The sequence below is a fragment of the Tachypleus tridentatus genome, chromosome 6 (assembly GCF_004210375.1).
Source record: "Tachypleus tridentatus isolate NWPU-2018 chromosome 6, ASM421037v1, whole genome shotgun sequence".
In the NCBI taxonomy this organism is placed as follows: domain Eukaryota; kingdom Metazoa; phylum Arthropoda; class Merostomata; order Xiphosura; family Limulidae; genus Tachypleus; species Tachypleus tridentatus.
In genome coordinates, this window is record NC_134830.1 from 135,652,176 (window position 1) to 135,671,460 (window position 19,285).

At 31.4% G+C, this 19,285-nt stretch overlaps 1 protein-coding gene across 4 annotated transcripts in view; it reads right to left on the reverse strand.

Annotated features, from left to right (window-relative positions):
- APC7 (anaphase-promoting complex subunit 7) overlaps window positions 1-18,569 on the reverse strand; it is a 43,224-nt gene extending 24,655 nt beyond the window's left edge. Inside the window, exons 1-6 of one of the 4 annotated variants that reach the window (XM_076508067.1) lie at window positions 18,236-18,569; window positions 14,400-14,522; window positions 12,074-12,151; window positions 10,323-10,406; window positions 2,010-2,125; window positions 1,197-1,310 (exon numbers count right to left, since the gene is read on the reverse strand). In XM_076508067.1, the coding sequence (XP_076364182.1) occupies window positions 1,197-1,310; window positions 2,010-2,125; window positions 10,323-10,406; window positions 12,074-12,151; window positions 14,400-14,522; window positions 18,236-18,301 (581 nt within the window). In that variant the 5' untranslated portion in view covers window positions 18,302-18,569. Of the gene's footprint in view, window positions 1-1,196; window positions 1,311-2,009; window positions 2,126-10,225; window positions 10,407-12,073; window positions 12,152-14,399; window positions 14,523-18,235 lie in introns of those variants that run through there. The other 3 variants (XM_076508068.1, XM_076508069.1, XM_076508071.1) reach the window with 3 other exon arrangements.
- Between the last annotated feature and the right edge of the window lie 716 nt (window positions 18,570-19,285).

The following is a 19,285-nucleotide window of genomic DNA, read 5'->3' on the forward strand; positions in this document are numbered from 1 at the left end:
CACTGAAATATTAATTTTATTTGGAAAACAGAAATATTTAAACACCTAATCTGCAATGGTAAAAACTATTAACGTACAAAGAAAGTGGCAAATTTGGGTATTTATGATTTTTGTTAATTTCTTGCTCAGAGAACAATATTTAAAGTTCATGGTGTCACAAATTGAAAAATTAAATTGACTGCATTTTCTCTTTTACAGTTTACGAACTTCTCAAGCTAACAAGGTTCAGTTGATTGGTTCTGTTGGGCTATGGTCAACTAAGTACCAGTGTTGGGCATTCTCAACTGCTGTTGTGGACACTGTGTCTAATGCTGGTGTTTAAATATAGTGTTTTTTGTTACTGTATAGCCCCATTTTTCCTTATTTTGAATGTAATTTTCTAATCTCTTAGTTACTCTGTCAGATGCTTTTGTTGATCTTGTATCTTGAAATGATCAAACTGTATTATGGTTCTGAATATTTTATATACTACATAAAGGTAATAAATTAATTTTACTTGTATTCATGTTTGTTTATTGATTTTGTTTGAAGGTTCCTCTTCATTTCACATAAACTCCTAACAGTTAATTTAAAACTTTGCTCTGGTACAAGTTTACACGTTAGTGTGTGTGTGTGAGAATATTTTTTGAAGCAGCTGTGTATAATATCTAAAAGAATGACACAAAAAGTCTGACAATAAGATATAGTAGAACAAGCTCGTTAAATTCATTTGATCAATACACACATATATATGAAGGATTACTAAACGATGCCATTAAGCTTGTGACTGAATTACAGGTAATAAGCATATACTGAATCTAGTTATTATGTCAATAGTTGTGGATGTGTCAGAAAATGCCATAGAAAACATCTATATCATTTTGATCATATTTTATTACAAATTACCAAAAGTCTAACTTAGGTTCAAATATGGTTATCATACTTCATGCTTGAAGTGCCTGTATAAAAGATATTGTGATACTTGAGAATTATCGATTCTTATAAACGTAAATATAGAAATGGCAGTGGGAAAGAAAGGGTTAAGTAGTACTAGGAGGACACATATAACAAAATCCCAGTACACACTTTCACAAACTACTTTTAACTATGACTGTTTATTACTGTTTTCATTGTAAAAATAAAATTTCTAGGATCTATTTAGTAGGATATTGTTTTTTTACACATTACTTAGCCCCAAAACATGAATGTCCACTTACCATTCAATACTAGGAATGGTTGACGTTCCATTCTGCATGAGCGATGCTACTTCAGCACCTTTCACTCCCAGGGCTAAAAGCCCCAAGGCAGCTTGCATTGCAAGAGGACATTCTCTAGAAATTCCAAAGCCATTCAGTGTTATGTTATAAAGTATGCAAAATCAAAGCTTGTAAAAGACTAAGACCTTCCCATTTGGGCTACTTGATACATTGCAGTAAGTCTACAAACATTTTAAGCAATGAAAAGGATCATGCATGACTCTATAAACAACTTTCAGCTTAGTAGCTAAAATATCTGATGACTTCTGGTATTTAGCAAAGAGGTAAATCTTAATTTATAATAGAAAATATACTAGAAACACTTAATGAGCTAGTTACAAGAACTGTTCAATATTTCCATTCTCTCTGTGCTGTTTTATTTCACTTACTATCCTTAATACTCTAGTTTTAGCTGGATAATTTATCAGTAAGAAACAATAAAAGGACAAAATAAGATAATTAATATAACACTACTGATCCTTAAGTTATTGGTATAGTAACTACTGAATGAGTGTACAATTTCAAGAAATAGCCAAACTGATCAGGATGTCTCTGAAAAAATCAAAACAGACTTGGAAACATTTCAATTCCTATACAATACAATTATCTGGTGGCTACACCAAATTATAAATTAAACTCATTAACCAATACTGAACACAAACTAATACTGCTTGCACAACATCACAGTTATTGATCCAATATATGAATCAGAAACAAAACAGAATTAGACTGCTATATTATGTTTCCTTCTCACACAATAGAAAAAAGGCTTACTTCAAGACTTCTTTGTAGCTAGTAATTGCAGACCTCTCCATACCATTCTGGTAATACAGCTTTGCTAGTGCCATGTTAATACGTGCTGTGCGTTGTCGACCAGGGATGCTTTCCAACTACAGTACAAAAAAATAGGCTGAAGAAAATAAGTCAATCCAATCTATTAATAAAGAACATTAATTAAAAAGATATCTATCTCCAACATTTGCTATTTCAGGGCAGAACTGTGGAAAAAATAAACATTGCACGTTAAGCCTAATTAGTAACATTATCACAGAAATTGTTCCGTAGTGTTTTTCCATTACCTTTTACAAGGAGTTACATGGTAATTATAGTCAACAAAAATAATTAAACCAGAAAATGCAATAATTGTTTTATGTTTATATGACCAAAAGTACATTCTGGGTCCTTGGCAAGTTTACGAGGTAGACTCAAATCCTACATTTCCTAATAACAAGTGTTGAAAATTAATTTTACTATACTCAAAGTTACAAATAAATTTTAAATTCAGGTATTACCATTACATAGTAGTTATAAAATAAAACCAGGGATAGTATTCTTAAAGCAAAATTCTCTTTCCACTAGATCATAAAATTCCAACTTAGTTAAATGTAACGTTTAAATAGATATCTTTTTTCTGAAACAGAAGAAAGCCAAATTAACTTGATATAAACGTTACTGTCTCTTTTAGAATGAGTTTATTTCTTCACTACATCCCATTTTAAACCATTTTTTTAATTTTATTTTTATTATTTTTTTTAACAGTTGAAACCTAAATTACATTTCTCACTTTTTATTTTTCCAAGACATTTCTTCTAACTTACTAACTGATCAAAATAAAGTTTTGTTTCAACAATACTTGACACTGGTTTGTGCCTTTTGAACCCGTGCTAAAAGTTGATACAGTAGTGAGTGATTTGGTTTGAATTTCATACAAAGTTACATGAGGGCTATCTGCAATAGCCATCCCGAATTTAGCAGTCTAAGGCTAGAAGGAAGGCAGCTAGTCATCACCACCCACTGCCAAATCTTGGGCCACTCTTTAACCAATGAATAGTGGGATTGACCATCACATTATTCTTGGTTTGGTCAGATTACCTTTTATGATGCCTACAACATAAAACCTATAGTTTCTATTTAGGCAACCTGGAATATAAAACAAGAACCTCCTGATTTGCTGAAATATCACAATATTTAGCAAATCCACCACATTGGTTCTGCCCACAACTTATCATTTGAGAAGACTTGTTTATGTTTAATTCTAACACCAATAAGTGAATAACCACTCAAAAGTTCTACATAATTCTGTTACTTTTCTCACATTATTTACAAGAAAAAAAACTCATATTATTAGAAAGTTTAAAGTGTTATGATTTACAGAAATTTCACAATTTAGTTATGAAGCATGGTAAATGTTTTTGTGGTACCAGTATCCTAATTTATAATTTTTATATTCCAAAATGCTTAGGTAGAGTTCACAAAAATTATCTTTCCATCTCCACATGTGTATTTGGGCAAGGGTTAGCAAATATGACTCACAAGTGTCAACAGGGACTTTATAGCTTTGTTAAGTAGCAGAGATTGTTGTTTTCCAAGTCATTTTTATTTACTGTTCTATCTTTGAAGAGAAATAATCGACAATTAAGTATTTATTTGATAATAATTATATAAAAAAACATGTAATTTATGATAATCAAAATGTTATTGTATTATACAAAGTACTGGTATATCATCAGGTCCACCCATAAGTAACATCTGAAAATTTAATACAGAAAGTGCATCACCACTTCTGTCTTTGTAGGAGGCTTTAACGACTAAAATATGTAGTAGGACGTGTATAAAAATGTTCAAACAAATAAAAGAAACTAACCCAACTCCACTTTTTTAGATCATTAATCAAATAAATGCTTATGAAGATGGATGTGTCTGAAGAGCACATAAGGCATATAATGCCTTATGAGTTTAAAAATGGCAATAGTGCAGTAGAAACTACATGAAACATTCAAGGTGTTTACAGTGCAAAGTCTCTCAATGAAAGAAAATTTCAAAGGTGGTTTCAGATGTTCAGATCAGGTGACTACAGCTTAAGTGATGCACCACATTCAGGTCCTCCTGTTGAGTTTAGTGATGACTTGCTGCTGGCTGTACTGGATGAAGACTGTGCTGTAACTGTTGAAGAACTAGCACAGAAGCTTAATTCAACCCATTCAACAGTTCACTGTCATCTGCAACAGCTTGGAAAGGTGTCAAAACTTGGAAAATCAGTTCCCCTATAGTTTGACAGAAGCCAACCTTAGAGCAAGAGTGGAAATTTCCACTTCTCTGCACTCTCGTGAACATAACACCTTTTTTGGACCAATATGACTGGAGATGAAAAATGGATATTTTATAAAAATGTAAAGCAACACAGACAATGGCTCAGTGCACGTAAACTGGCTAAAGCACAGCCCCAAACGGACCTCCACCCTAGGAATCTCTTGTTAAGTGTTTGGTGGGATAATGTTGGTGTGATCCATTTTGAGTTGCTGCCACTCAATGTAATAATTACATCAGATTTCTGTTGTCAAAAGTTAAAGCTGAATGTTGCACTGAAAGAAAAGAGGCTTGCTTTGATCAATTGTAAAGATGTTGTGTTACACCAGGATGATGCATGGCCCCATACAGCAAGGATCACATCTGCAAAACTGAAGAACTAGACTGGGGAAAATTTTCACATCCTCCTTATTCTCCAGACCTTGCCCCATCTGATTATCATCTATTTTGATGTTTGCAGAACTATCTTGATGGAGAAGAGCTTGGAACACATGAAGATGTCAAAACTGCCCTCTCTACATTATTTTCCTCCAAACCCCAAGAATATTATAGAAGTGGCATTCAGAAGCTTGTGAATCATTGGCAGGAAGTAATTAATAATAATGGAACATACATGATTGATTAAATAACATTAAAAGCATTTGAAATCCTTTCTCTTTTCCTGAACCTAAAATCAGACATTACTTAAGGGTTGATCTGATAGTTCTAAGAGATTTGTACTTTGTTTTATTACAAATAAGTATAACTATTTTACAAACTTGTGTTATTTTTCTCTTCATATACAATGAAGTAGAATAAAAACAAATTGCAAAAAAACTTGGCAATTCTAGAAATGATTAGTAATTTGAGAAAGTCTGAAATAAATTTATCACTCATAAACTGATCTTAACACATGGAAAGGAAGATTTTTACACAAATGTATAAGATCAAGGAAAAACTAATAAGATAAAAATTGAGAAGTTTTAGAATATATTAGTTTACATTCAAATAAAAGTAATCACTTGTGTACATAAAACTGTATAGCATTATGAAACTTTGCACAAATTCAAACAATAACACATGGAAAGGAACACTATTACTGGATACAAAAGTGTACAAATCAATGAAAACGTGTACAAAAAACTTCATTAATAAAAAAACAAAAGTAAAATAAACAGAATAGAAAGAAATAGAAACTTTTAACTTCTTTGAAGAAGAGCAGTAGTATGATATTATTCAGTCTTTGATGTAATGAAACTCATTATAGAGTTTATATTTCATTTGTTTCTAGTTGTTTATATGACAGAGTCTGCATCCTTTTCTATCACATTTCTCAATAATTGTGGGATAACACTTTCCAAAATTTAATCTCAGAGTTGAAGAGGCCCAAACAGTCTTTGAACACACATACCAAAAAAACCTAGTATGCTATGAATTAAAGGCTCAACAAACCAAGTAACCAAATCCATTCTAAAGGCATTCTGGGAGAGTGTTGGCTGATTGACTGGGTTTGTTTTTTTTGTTGTTGTTTTTATAGCAAAGCCACATGGGGCTACCTTCTGTGTCAACCAAGGGGAATCAAACCCCTGATTTTAGCATTGTTTATTTAAAGTCTTACCAGTGTTCTACCATGGGACAGGCTAGTTAGTCTACACTTTGTACAGTATTGTAAGCTTCTACAATTCTCTAGTCAAAAATGTTGAAAAAACAGTTTCTTACACCACTTTATCATCCAGAAGAATAGTAGTTTATGTGCTGGTCATTCAGATCCACTCCACCAACCAACTTGTTGTGATCCACAATTAACTGAGGTGTTGTAACTTCAATGTCCTCTTCTTGTAACAAGAGAGTGAAAAGAGCATAAACATCTCATTTGTTGGCCCATTTTACAGCTGTCAAAGTTATACATTTACAAAAAAATGTGCTTCTCCCTTGCAGCAGCCAGTTTCCATAAGAAATACAATCTCTCTTTCCTGCATGTCACAAAAGCATAGGTTACAACAGTCATAACAAAGGCATACAATGGCTTTTATTGTCTAGAACTTTTTACTCGTTCTACACTAATTCCTACACACGGGGCAAAAATTTCATCGATCATTCTAACCCACAAGAAACATCTGGTGAATCCCAATTTTCCACACAAGGTTAAATTAATAATTTGGTGAGAGGTTTAGGCCTTCCAAAGGATTCTTCAGAGATTCTAAGGTCCAGACTCCAGGCTAAGAACTTACTTTCTCCAAAAAAATCATTTTACAGGTGCAGAAATCATGAAAAAGAGATTATACCATACTTTTTGCAAGAAGGTTAACTGGTTTATTGCAACAATATTGCTGAATTAATACAACTGCTAGTAGCTGCAACCAAGTGAGTGATGATTGTTCATTGATTGTTTTCCAAAAGAAGTCTAATTATGGTGACATTTAGGCATCTTTTCCTTTTGTTCATTTGGTTGACTAGAAGAAAATGTACAAAATCTCTAACTTCTTCTTAATAAAGTCAAACACAAATAATATGGTTGACTACTCTGTAGAAACTTGTTACAGCCATCTTGAGAATACAGTTTTACATCGATTGGGTTTCTTGTCATCACAAAAAGAGGAAAGTGTAAAAGTTGTCCATGAACACTTAGTGTCCTAGTCTGTTGTAGTAATTGTCCATCAATTCCACCAAGGTCTCTAGCCAGCCTTTCTCCTTTACTTACATAGATTTTAAATTTAAGATGGTATCCATTCACAGTTTCTGCCAGAACCAACAACTTAATGTCACACATGACAGATTTCTTAGGCACGTACTGGAGAAAATCAATTCTACATTTTGTGTCTAATATTTCCTCATCTGCAGGTAGTTCTGTATTAGGAGAATAGTGTGAAATAAAGGATTTCAGAAGAAGGTCTATGCTAGCTCTTAGTTGGAACAGTTTATCATAGTTAGAAGCAGTTGTAGGTTGAACATTAGTATTATTGAAATGTAGGTATCTATGAATAGTGAAAATTCTGTTGCTAGATAAGATATCAGTAAATCCAGGAGTATGAAACTGAGGATAAGAGGACCAGAAGTCAGAAAGAGAAGGGAAAAGATTGAGACCCATAGCTATAATGAGACCAAAGTAAGTTACAAAAGGTCTTCAATATTTAACATTAGTCCATTTCAGAGTTTTGTTTTAACCACGGTTTCATTGTCACTAACACAACTATTTGTTTCACTTGAGAAATTGTGTAATTTCTATTGTAAAAAAAAAACAAACTTTAAATATCAACTGAAACTAGCAGGGGCAACCCTTTAGAAAACAGGTTCACTTCAGTTAAATGTAGATTATCTTCAATGATTTCCATCCATTTTCATGTATCATTACAAGAGAAGAGACTCTCCTGCTCTGAAGTAGTAGTTACAGTAGCTTTGCCCCTCCCTCCTTCTCTCTATCCTGACTCTGGTGGTTCTTCAGAAAAAACCTTCTCTAAGTAACTTTTCTTCAGTTACATCCTGATCCATCCACAGGACAGAATAAATAAGAGATGGTTTAGTATTTTTAGGTCACTGACCTTTATGACGAGCTCCTATCAGAAGCATTGCAAGAGAAGAATCACCTAGAACTTCAGATGTCTTCATCTGATAAAAATGAAACATTTAAGAAAAACTCAATTATCTCCTCTGTTAGAACCACCTTCTTCCTTATCTTTTTGTTTTTTCTTTCATAATTTTTCAGATCTCATTTCTGGAAGGAAAGAATAGAAGGTTTTATTACACACGTTTTCTGTTGCCTGTCATTAGATGCACGTTACACATCGTACATCATTACTTTTTTTTAACACATCTATATTACATATATTCTGTAATGTGTACCTTTTCCTTAGAGGTGTATACATTCTCTTGTGTGTATAAAAGGTTTAACCAGCTGTACACATTATGTTAAAATACAAAAATAGTTACACTAGATTTTGATAACATACACTGTAACTATTAAACCTAGATTTTGTGTATGTATATTATAATGATTACTTACCTGTAGGTAATAGTTGAGAAATATCAATGTAAGATGTAGCTAATGAAGACTTAAGAACAGTAGGTTACTAAAGTAAAACATGCTTGTATATTACAATATATTCTGTGATATATATCATAGGTTTCAGAACCAATATATGTTGTGCTAAAGTACATAAACACACACACACTGAATTTTAGTCAATAACTACAGACTAAAACAAATGATTAGTTATTCTAGGCACATTACTGACGATGACCGCTTAATTGCACATAATACTTCATAAACATCTGGTCAAACGTGCAGTTTGCTGATGAATAATTTGTTTCTCAAGTTAAAAGCAAGAAGGTTAGGCCAAGAACACTACCCAACCAAAATGGGCTGTACTTACATTACTGAAAACTACATATTTTTTTGGTTACTGTGTAAACACAGTAATACAGGAAACAGAATATTCATAAGCACTTACACACTTTAACACTTATACCAACACTAAATCCTAACCACCCAAAAAGATAACTAGCATCCAAATACTTAAGTTTATTGTACTGGATACAACTTTATACACAACCATAGTATAAACATCTTCTCTCACTTTTTTTGAAGTAATTTAGACAAACCTTGTTGCAACCACTGTTCTGTAAAGAAACCAACAAATTCTACTCCACTGTGTTCTTGGAGCCAGGGTTCAAATACATTTTGTAGGAAACATTCACTTATCAACTTATTGGATCGGTCTGAACTTTCTACAAACTCATAACACAACATTTTACAACACTTTACATAATTGTCATTGTAATCATCATACTGTCAACAAGTTGATAAATTATATCCTACAGTGTTTTTAAAGCAGAGAAACTCTGGGAATTTTTCCACATAACCTTATTTGATATTGATGGTGTCAAACTAAGTGACGAGTAGTGATTTATTCCTGCTTCAGGAGCACAGACAGCCTAGTTGCTTTGCACCATAAAACACCAAAACAAACAACCAATCAACCTGCTTCAGATGCTAACAGTAGAATAAATATTAAATGGGTATAAGAAGATAAGAAGAAACTCTCACGAAATTTACTTTGGAACTTTGTGATCCACACTGAAAAGGGCAGATAGTGTTTCATCTAGTTTCTAAGTCAGCTCCTAACAACAGAAAATAACTGTGAAAATGTGAGAAGTATAAAGTCTGACCATAAGCATGTTGAAACTTTGTGCTCAGTACTAACAATATAATTTTAGTTAGCACTGTGCAACCTATATTTCTGTTATACTTCAATTACTTGTCTACAACCTGGAGAATCAACTATAATATTACAGCAGAGAAAATACAAAGTTTTAATGAAAAGAGCATTTCATACTTGATGAGGTTATTTGTTTTCTTTACTTGCTATTACAAAAGTAAGTAAAACAAGAAAATAGAAACTTATAAGGTCAGGGTATTTCTTGTCAAACATGGTTCAAAGGTAAACACAAAAAGATAAATAAATACATGTACATTGCTATGAGAATCAAACTACTTAGAATAAATATCTGTGGCTTCCTGTCACAATTTGCAGTCATTCTGGAACAAAAGAGAGCAATTTAAATGTATTTCCTAATTTTCATGATGGTTACAAGAACAGTCAAATTGACCAGCACCACATAGAGTTAATTGATAAAATATAAAAGTTAAATAAAAAAAAAGTATTTGATGGTTATCTAAGAGAATATGGAAATTATGCAAATGAAACTTGACAATATTAAAAAAAAAAAGCATTTTTAATTTTAAAATCAAAGTTACTTTCTATGTTTGATAGTCATTCTGAAAGAAAACATTTCACATCAAAACTTTTAAATTAAAAAAACTTAGTTCTTCATTTTCAAACCTGATATTTTGTGTAATGTTTACTAATAACCTGTGAAAGTTTGTGAAGATACACACATATTATCATAAATTATAGTATAATTACTTTCACAGATACTCTGATGGTTACGGGATGGACGTATTCCATACAGCCTGTAGTCATAGAGTTAAGATTTCTTTTCTCCAAAACGAACTACACTTACTATGCTGATAGCTTCATTGAATTGATTCAACTGAAAATGGCAAAGATATATTTGATACTTCACATCAATCTCAGGAGTCATTTCCTGTAAAAGATACAAAAATTAAAGAAAATTAAAAAATGTTTCACAATAAGAAACAGTATTTCTTCTAAATGTGTATATTTGATCTAAAAAACTTTGAACATTGTTTTAGATATATTTTCCACAAGATTATTTTTTGTGTCTATCAAAAGAAGATTGCAATTTCTATCTCTGACCAACAAAGATAACTTTTATTTTTTCTGTACAAATGAAAGAAGAAAACTCAAAAGACTGATGACCTTCATTCACCCATTTTATAATTACTACGCTAATCAACCGCCCCAAATTCATATACAACCCCCTACAAATAACCACCAGTTCAGACTATATCTAAAAGGGAAGTGTGTGCCAACTTAGGCCTGAAAACACAATGAAATAAATACCATGCCCTGATGCTTATATAATGCCAAATGTTTGTTTCTCTTGTATTCTGGTGCCAGATTTACGTAAATTGAATAGTCTATCAACAGCATGCATTAAAATAGCACTCACGCTCACCTCATAGTAAATAGCCCTTTAAGAAGATTATTGCTTTTTGAAAGAAATGTATCAGATGCACAGTTTAGAGTACTGAAAGTATACCTGTGAAAAGAAACATATCAGTACTACTAATCTAAAAAGGGCTTGGGAAGAGTCCTGCACATTATGTTTTGTGATTGTGAACTCTTAATCTTAAAGTATGTTAATTTTAAAGTGAAAAATTTAAATATGAAGAAATAAATCATAGTGACATTATCTTTGAACTGTTCTTTATGTTCTGTATTAACAAAGTAAAAATGAACAAAGAATACGATATGTACCTCAATATAATGCTCACACAATTTTGAAAGGTTAAATTTTTCATACATCAGTTATACAAAATGTATTGAATAGTTTCTAAACACGGTAAACAATTACTATCGATATATTAAACATTTTTGGAGATTTCACATTGCAATTTTTTCTATGTTAATTTTACAGAATTTATTGAAAAGTTTACACATGGTAATGTATTAAGTTAATCATTTATCTTCACATAAATCTTCATCATCATTAAAACTGTCGTTGCCATCAGATTTGCTTCATCTTCTGATTTCCACTTCATGTCATCATCCATTGTACTGAATGTGAAACATTTTTGAAACCTAATGATTTTTGATATAAGATTCCAGAAAAATATCCAACAAAACTGAACATGCCTGAATATAATAAAGACAATATTTCATGAGGTATCTGATGGAAAAAGACTGCATTATATTTGAGCAAATAAGGTATTATATCTCCTTTCAGAAAGACTCAAAACTACTATTATTCCTTCTACCTGTAAAGTATTAAAGCACATGATTTATATTGTTAGAATCAAAAATCCAAAGCCTAATTACTTTTAGATCCTCAAGACGTAGTTAGTCGATAAACTCTCTACACTTCTTGACAAAGGAGAACATATGCAGCCATGTACACAGTTAAATCACACCTCTTACAAAACCAACACCACTAATGCTAGTTAATAATCATATTTATATGTTAAAGTTTAGTAAACTTTTGGTCTGCACAGCAAATAACCAGACTGATGAAGAACTATCAAGGAATTATTAGTTTATTTAATGACATTAAGCATTTCTTCCTAAACAGTTTTAAGTCATTAAAATGACTTTCATGACAATTAAACTGCAATTCCCCATTGAACTTACCACTGGTGAAAGACCCTGTGATTTTCCTTTGGCTTTGGACATAGACTTTTTTAATTGAAGAGCTTTTCTTAACACTGACTGAAAGAAATTAAATCACAAGATATAACATTTGTACTGTAAGACATAAACAGAATTTCACAAATTCCCTAACATGACAAGCTCAGAACAAACTGTAACTTTCAAGCCCTAAGTTCATTGTAAGAAACTCCACAGTATTGATTTCTAGTTTTCATAATCTTTTTTTTATGTATACACATTCTAATACTCTATCATTGCTGGTATTTTATGCAAGTTCCAATATAGATCTCAAATTGTTCCTGTCTTCATCTTTTTTAATTTTAAATATTATAAAAGACTATAACATCACTATTTAACTATATATTGATTTTATTTATAGCAGCAGTGATAATATTATTATTTTAAATTTGAACTGAATATTACATAACAGTGGATGTAAAATAATAAGTTAAAATTTCATATTTTGAATGTATTGATTTATGAAGAACAAATGATAAAACATATCCAGTGCAATGCTTCAAAATTCACTATTATTCACCATTATGCATTTTTTAAAATTCTTGCAAAGCTACATAAGCCTATCTGTGCTAGTCATCACCATCCACTGTCAACCCTTGGGCTACTCTTTTGCCAAAAAATAGTGGAATTGATCACCACATCACTGAAAGGGTGAATACATTTTGTGTGTCAAGCACCCTAACCACCTGGCCATGCCAAACCTCACTGTTATATGATCATTCAAAAATGATAAGACAAAACCTATAATTAATATAGGTGTTTTTTTTTTAAATAAGTGAATCAAACTTTGTGACAGATGGTTTTAATTTAACATAATAAAGACTGGCAATACAATATTTCTGATTTTTAGATTTGTTTCATTTGAATCAATAATAATTAATCCATAATTTAAAACAATTAAAATAATAACAAAAGTATATAACAGATAAAAACCCAAAGTACTTCACACAGATCTTGACAAACATGCACATAATAGTACTTTGACATTTCTGTATGTTTTGCTAAACTCATCATAATACAGTGGTACTTTGGTTCTTGAACTTAATCCGTTCCAGAATGGCTGTTCAAAAACCGAATCAATTTTTCCCATAAGAAATACTGTAAATTAAATCAATCCATTACAGACCTCCAAAAATTACATATTATGAAGTATTTTAAGTAAAATATTGCTTATTTATACCTGTATAATAATACTTACATGCATAAAGTCAACCACAAAAACTATAAACACAATAAAAAATAAATAAATGAAAATTTAACTGCACTCTTGCTGTGCTGAGGAACACCACTCTCATACTTCGCTATGAGATCTTTTATCACCTCTATTGTGGCTCTAACAACTTTTCTTTTTAGTTTGCTGCATTCATGGTCCTTCTTTGACCCTATGGCAGCTTATTTAATCAGAATATTTAGAAAAACAATAAAGAAAAACGAGAACGTTTACAGCAGATTTTAGGGGGGGGTGTAAACTGAGTGACAGGTGCGGGTAAAATGTTTTGGGCAAGCTGGGCATGAGCCAAAAATGGTCGAAGGGTCGTTTGGGTCATCCGTCGGGTAATTTCGGGGGTTCGAGGCTAGGAAAACTTGGTTCAGGAACCGAGTTTATGTTCAACAACCGAGACATTTTTTTCTCAAATAATATGTTCGAAAACCAAATTGTTTGAGAAAGGAGTCGTTCGAAAACCGAGGTACAACTGTACATACTAAGTTGTTTTTTTTCTCTAGATTTTATACTGCTAAAGAAGTTAAACCATCACAGCAATTTTGGTTTAAACTCTCACACAAATATAATAGATGATCTTATTTCAACTTTCAAACAGGTTTGGTAAGAATATTTTTACATAACTTTAATTAAAAAAACAAACAAAAGGTAATTTCCAGTTTGTAATTTTAAAACTTCATATACCAGTCACACTATCAGATTGTAAACTAATTCTGGTTAGAGAATCAAAGGCCTTAAAATAATTTTCTTTAAGCAACTATGTTTCTGAAATAATGTTATACTGCTGGTAATTAGTTGTTACTGTCGTAATCCTGTTCATTAGCCTTCTTTATCCCAGCAATACTAAGATACTGTGGTACTTTGGACAGTTAATAAGTACCTTACTAGCAACTGTTAGTGAGTTAGCCCTTTATCCCCACTGACAGGGCACATACTCAATATGAAAAAGATCTCAATTTGGATGTGCTTTCAGAATACATAGGAGTTAGGAAGCTCCTGCTTTCAGAATATACACAAAGTGGGTTAAGCACAATGATCCCAATCAGATTGTATCTCTATAGTACTTACTTCTGCCTTCCTGTAATTTTTTGTGTGATACAGAGACTCTCCATAGTAAACTAATATTTGATATTTCACTGTAGGTAGCAACATTTCAGGTGATTGGTCACTCATGGTCAGTACCAGACTTGCCTGCATATACAACATCAGAAAAAATAAAATTGCAAAGTTCAAAATTATTTGTTCAGAGTGTAGTTAGCACTTGTTTATGAAATATACAAATCTGCTCCTCTTTGAATATATTTGCAAAACATACTTCATATAATTACAGCACTTCATTCAAATTTTATTGCTTAAAAATTAAAAATTTCCAATTCTAAGCACCCAGGACTGAAAAGTAAAATTTAATCATGTAACTGAACATTTTCCTAAACTGAAAATATATTTCCAAAAATACTTACCTCTGCTGACACTGTGGCTATTTTTCAACATTAGCTTTGTCTACCTAAGCACTGGTCTCACATGCTCCAATTTTAATACTAAACACTCTTGACAATATCTAATTTGAAAATTTTTCCACCCATGTCAATGTGTCTCCTATCCTGGTTCTGTATATAAGCACTTCACTTACATAATGTAATCACTTTTTTTCAAGATTTACAACAGCTTGTAGTGGAAGAGTGTCAGTGGAGGTAAGTACTATTGGAAATACATTTTCAGTAGATGTAAATTAAATTAAGTACTTAACTTGTATATTATACAGAGCCCATCACAAGAGGTTTAAACCACAAACTAGAGGAGTCCAATGCCTCAACATTTACAGATAGATAACTATAAAAAAGCATAATCATAACTTCAAAACTATGTTAAATACTGTTATGGTGAAGCAGGATGCCCCATCTTTCCATATTAATTTTTGATGTGTCACCTGGAAAAACTCATTACGTTGTTCACAATTATATACCCTGTGAGGAAGCCTTTGAGCTATTAGCTACATCACTACAATCTCTTCACCTACTAAAATTTCAGCAAAAGTCACATTATGCTATATGATGGTTATACTTCATCCATCATTTCTTATTTGAATTTTAGCTGTTGTAAGTTGACAAAAAAAAAGAATATTTTATAAAATATCAAATTTAAATACATTTTTTTCCTATATTTTATACTGTCTATCTAAAGTACCTACACAAGTAAAAATCAACATGGAGAGTTGGGCTCTTTTTCACAATAACTTTTAATATCTATTGCAAAACATAACTGAAACTCTTAAAAGAAAAAATTCTATTGTCAGACATATCAGAAAAATACTGGAAATGCAAATCATTATACTGGTGCTATTCTAAGGCCTTTAAACATTCAAGACAGACATAGAGTGTACTAATTAATTATACTTACTGGAGATGTGTGCTACAAGACTGGAAGACTATTACTTATTTTATATGCAAAACTTTACAAATTATATCATCAAATACATTTGGAATGATCTAAGTATGGTACAGAACTTCCCTTCCAAGTTACATACACATCAGAAAAGAATGAAACACCCCAGTCTTAGAGCATATACAAAGTACATTATAAAATCAAAATGTAGTATATCATCTTCTTCATTAAAATCTGTGAAAAATGTCAAATCATACAAGTGAAAACAGTATTACTACACTGAAAAAAGCAGCTGTCCAATGGAGTAGTTTGTCTTGTACTGTTGCAGAATGCATGTTTAACTTTTTGATAATTGAAAGAGCTTAAAAGAAAACTTGTTGAGTATTATATTAATCAGTGTTGAATATACAAAAATGTAGTTTCTATATGTAGACTGGAATTTAGGGTAGCAGTAGATGAGATACCTTAAACGAGTTAAACACGTGCTCAATATCCCTTATATATGAAATGTTGCAAGTAAGAGCATAAACTCATAAACAGAACTGGTGTTTATTTTGCTGTTACCAACAAAGCAGCACAACAAGCCATCTGTACTGTGCCAACCCTGGGTATTAGAAGCCAATATAAAGGTAAAAAGAGGTATTACAGGAATCATCTATAACTAAACTGAAGTATACCTCATTAATAGACTTCAATGTGTCTCAGTCAATGGAGAAGAATGAGTCAAAGAAAGTTATTAGTGGTGTATACCATGACTCAGGCCAATTTTGTTTGCTATATTTATTAATGATCTACCTTAAAATATCAAACCATCATGTAAACATTTTTGCTGGTGATTATAAAATATATAATTCAGTAATAACTAAAGACCAGGTTGAATATTTAAGGCCCAATCTCATGATATTAATAAACTGGTCAAAGGAGTGAATGTTGAATTTTAATATTAAAAAGTGTAAAGTTATGAATTTGAGAATAAGTAATACCAAGCATGATTATTTCACAAATGAGGTTACACTAACTGTTACAGATATTGAAAAAAGATTTAAGGATATTACATTTTTCAGACTTGAAAGTCCAGTCCCATATATTAGAAGTCATTAGGAAAAACAAACAAGCTCTTAGAATCATAAGATCTTCCTTCAAGTTTCTGGATGTGTACAGACTTGGTCACTATACCTAAATATATATTGATGCTGTGGAAAGAGTGCAAATAAGAGCCACAAAACTAGTTCCTTTGCTAAAGGATAAAGCATATGAAGAGAGTGAAGATATTACATTTAACGACATTGGAGAAGAGGAGGAAACATAACAGAAACCTTTATCATTATCAAGGAAGTTGAAAATATAAATGCTGAAAAATTATTTATAATGAATCTAAAGTACCAAGCAAAAATAAACAAAAACACTATAATAAGGAAATATGAAAAAATGTCTGTACATAAACAATAGTAAACAAATGGAATGAAACAGTGAATTATGACAGAGATTCTGGAGGCAACATCAGTAAATGCTTTAAAAAAAAAAAAGATAATTATAAAGACTGTCAATTTCATGAATTTAACTGTTAAAAACAAAAGAACTATAACTAATAATCAACTTTAAATTATTTGTTGAGAAGTATGCAACAAGCTCCAATAAGTGCACTTAAATTTAATTATTATTAATGTGAATTTAATGCTATGAGCTTTTAAGACTTACAGTGAAACCACTAGAAGGAAGGTTCTATTGTGTGTCTGCTAAACACAAGGAACTGCAACTTAAACCAATTTTTTAAAAGAAATATTTAAAGGAAACCTAAAATAATTTACAAAATAAAATTTAAAAAATCTTGCAATAAAGTTTTGTACTATTATATTTACAATAAAGTATATTTTCTTTCATTCACTAAATGTGGAAAAACCTGCATTTTTGAGAGCCCAAATGGTATATTATAGTTTTCTACTGCTATTTCAAAGTATTAGAGAAAACGTGATTCTTATGAAGTAATATTGCTGAAAAACAAAGCCCAGCAATCTCAAACGATTGATTATAATATACAGTCAAAATCAACTCCTAATTCTAAATGCAAAAATTGGAAAAACTGAAAGTGTTTAGTCTATTTCCAAAAGATAAAAATCAATGAGTAAATAAATAATTATATTATTAATACAGTAGGCTTGGTATATGAACGGTGATATGTTACTGTTAACGTTATCAATACAGCATGAATGTGACTAAAACTACAAGTTCAAGAATTCTTCTGTTTCTCATTTTGATAATTTTACATCCAAACTATGTATTATCTGTAATTTGGAAAGAATAATATAGCAATATTTGTGACATAAAAGTACCATTTGGTCCCACTACTATTACTGAATCCACTGCTTTCAGTACCTCGTAGTACCCTGCACTGTTTGTTGACATTCACAACACAGAATTTTAACTTAAAAATAAAAGTTAAAATATTAAAGTTTAACACTGATCACTCAAATTGCTAGTGCTAAAGTTAAGACTCGTGAAAATTAATAAATGTTTTGCCTCACCAAAACATTGACATTGCTATGCAACTCCTGACTGTTTAACAATTTAATCTGTTCAAAAAGACTCATTATGTGTAACAACTGTACTTCAAAATTTTAAATTAACCACAAATTTAAATTATGAATAACGTTGATATACTTTTCCAGAAACGTTTAGTTTTCAAAAACCATCCAAAGAAAGAGGTTTCTTTACTCAAGTGATCCCTGGTGGAACAAACTGTGTAATGACCAAAATAAAAATAAAATAAAATAAATAAAACAAAGTAAACCAGAATATAATAATAATGTAAAATTATGTAACACGTTTATTGCACAATGATAAAAGACTTCTTGTAAGCTGTAGTAGAAAAAAGAAAAGAAAAATACATTGATTATAAAACCTTGTTTCTATCAGGATCATATATATATATATATATATATATATACACACACAAACCATTTTAGCAATATATCAGTAAATTCTAACGTGATTAGTTAGAATGTTGCCCTCCGCTGGTACAACAGTATGCCTACAACGCTACAATCAGAGGTTCGATTCCTATCGGTTGGCTCAGCAGATAGCCCGATGTGGCTTCGCTATAAGAAAAACGCACACACACATTTAGAATGTTTGGCAAATCAAGGTATAATTTTGCATCTTAAGCATTTTCTTAAAGTTAATTGGTTATTTTAAACTTTAAAGCAAAGCCACATTGAGTTATTTGCTATCCTCTTTCACTGAAGAAAAGGGTTTAAATCTAAGAGTATTGAAATTAACTCATCATATGTATATAATAAATCCGTCCCCAGGGGCACAACAGTAAGTCTGATAACTTATAACCCTAAAAACCTGGAGTCATCGTGAACACCACACAGATAATCCAATTCGTAGCTTCGTGCTTAGCAACAAACGAATAAAACAAATAGATAATTAATTATCTTCCCAATAGCACAGCGGGAAATTTGAAGGTTTATGACAATAAAAACCTGGTTTTGATACTCATGGTGGGCACAGCAGAGATAATCCATCATTTAGCTCTGTGCTTATCTACCCACAAGAAATTAGTGAAAAGA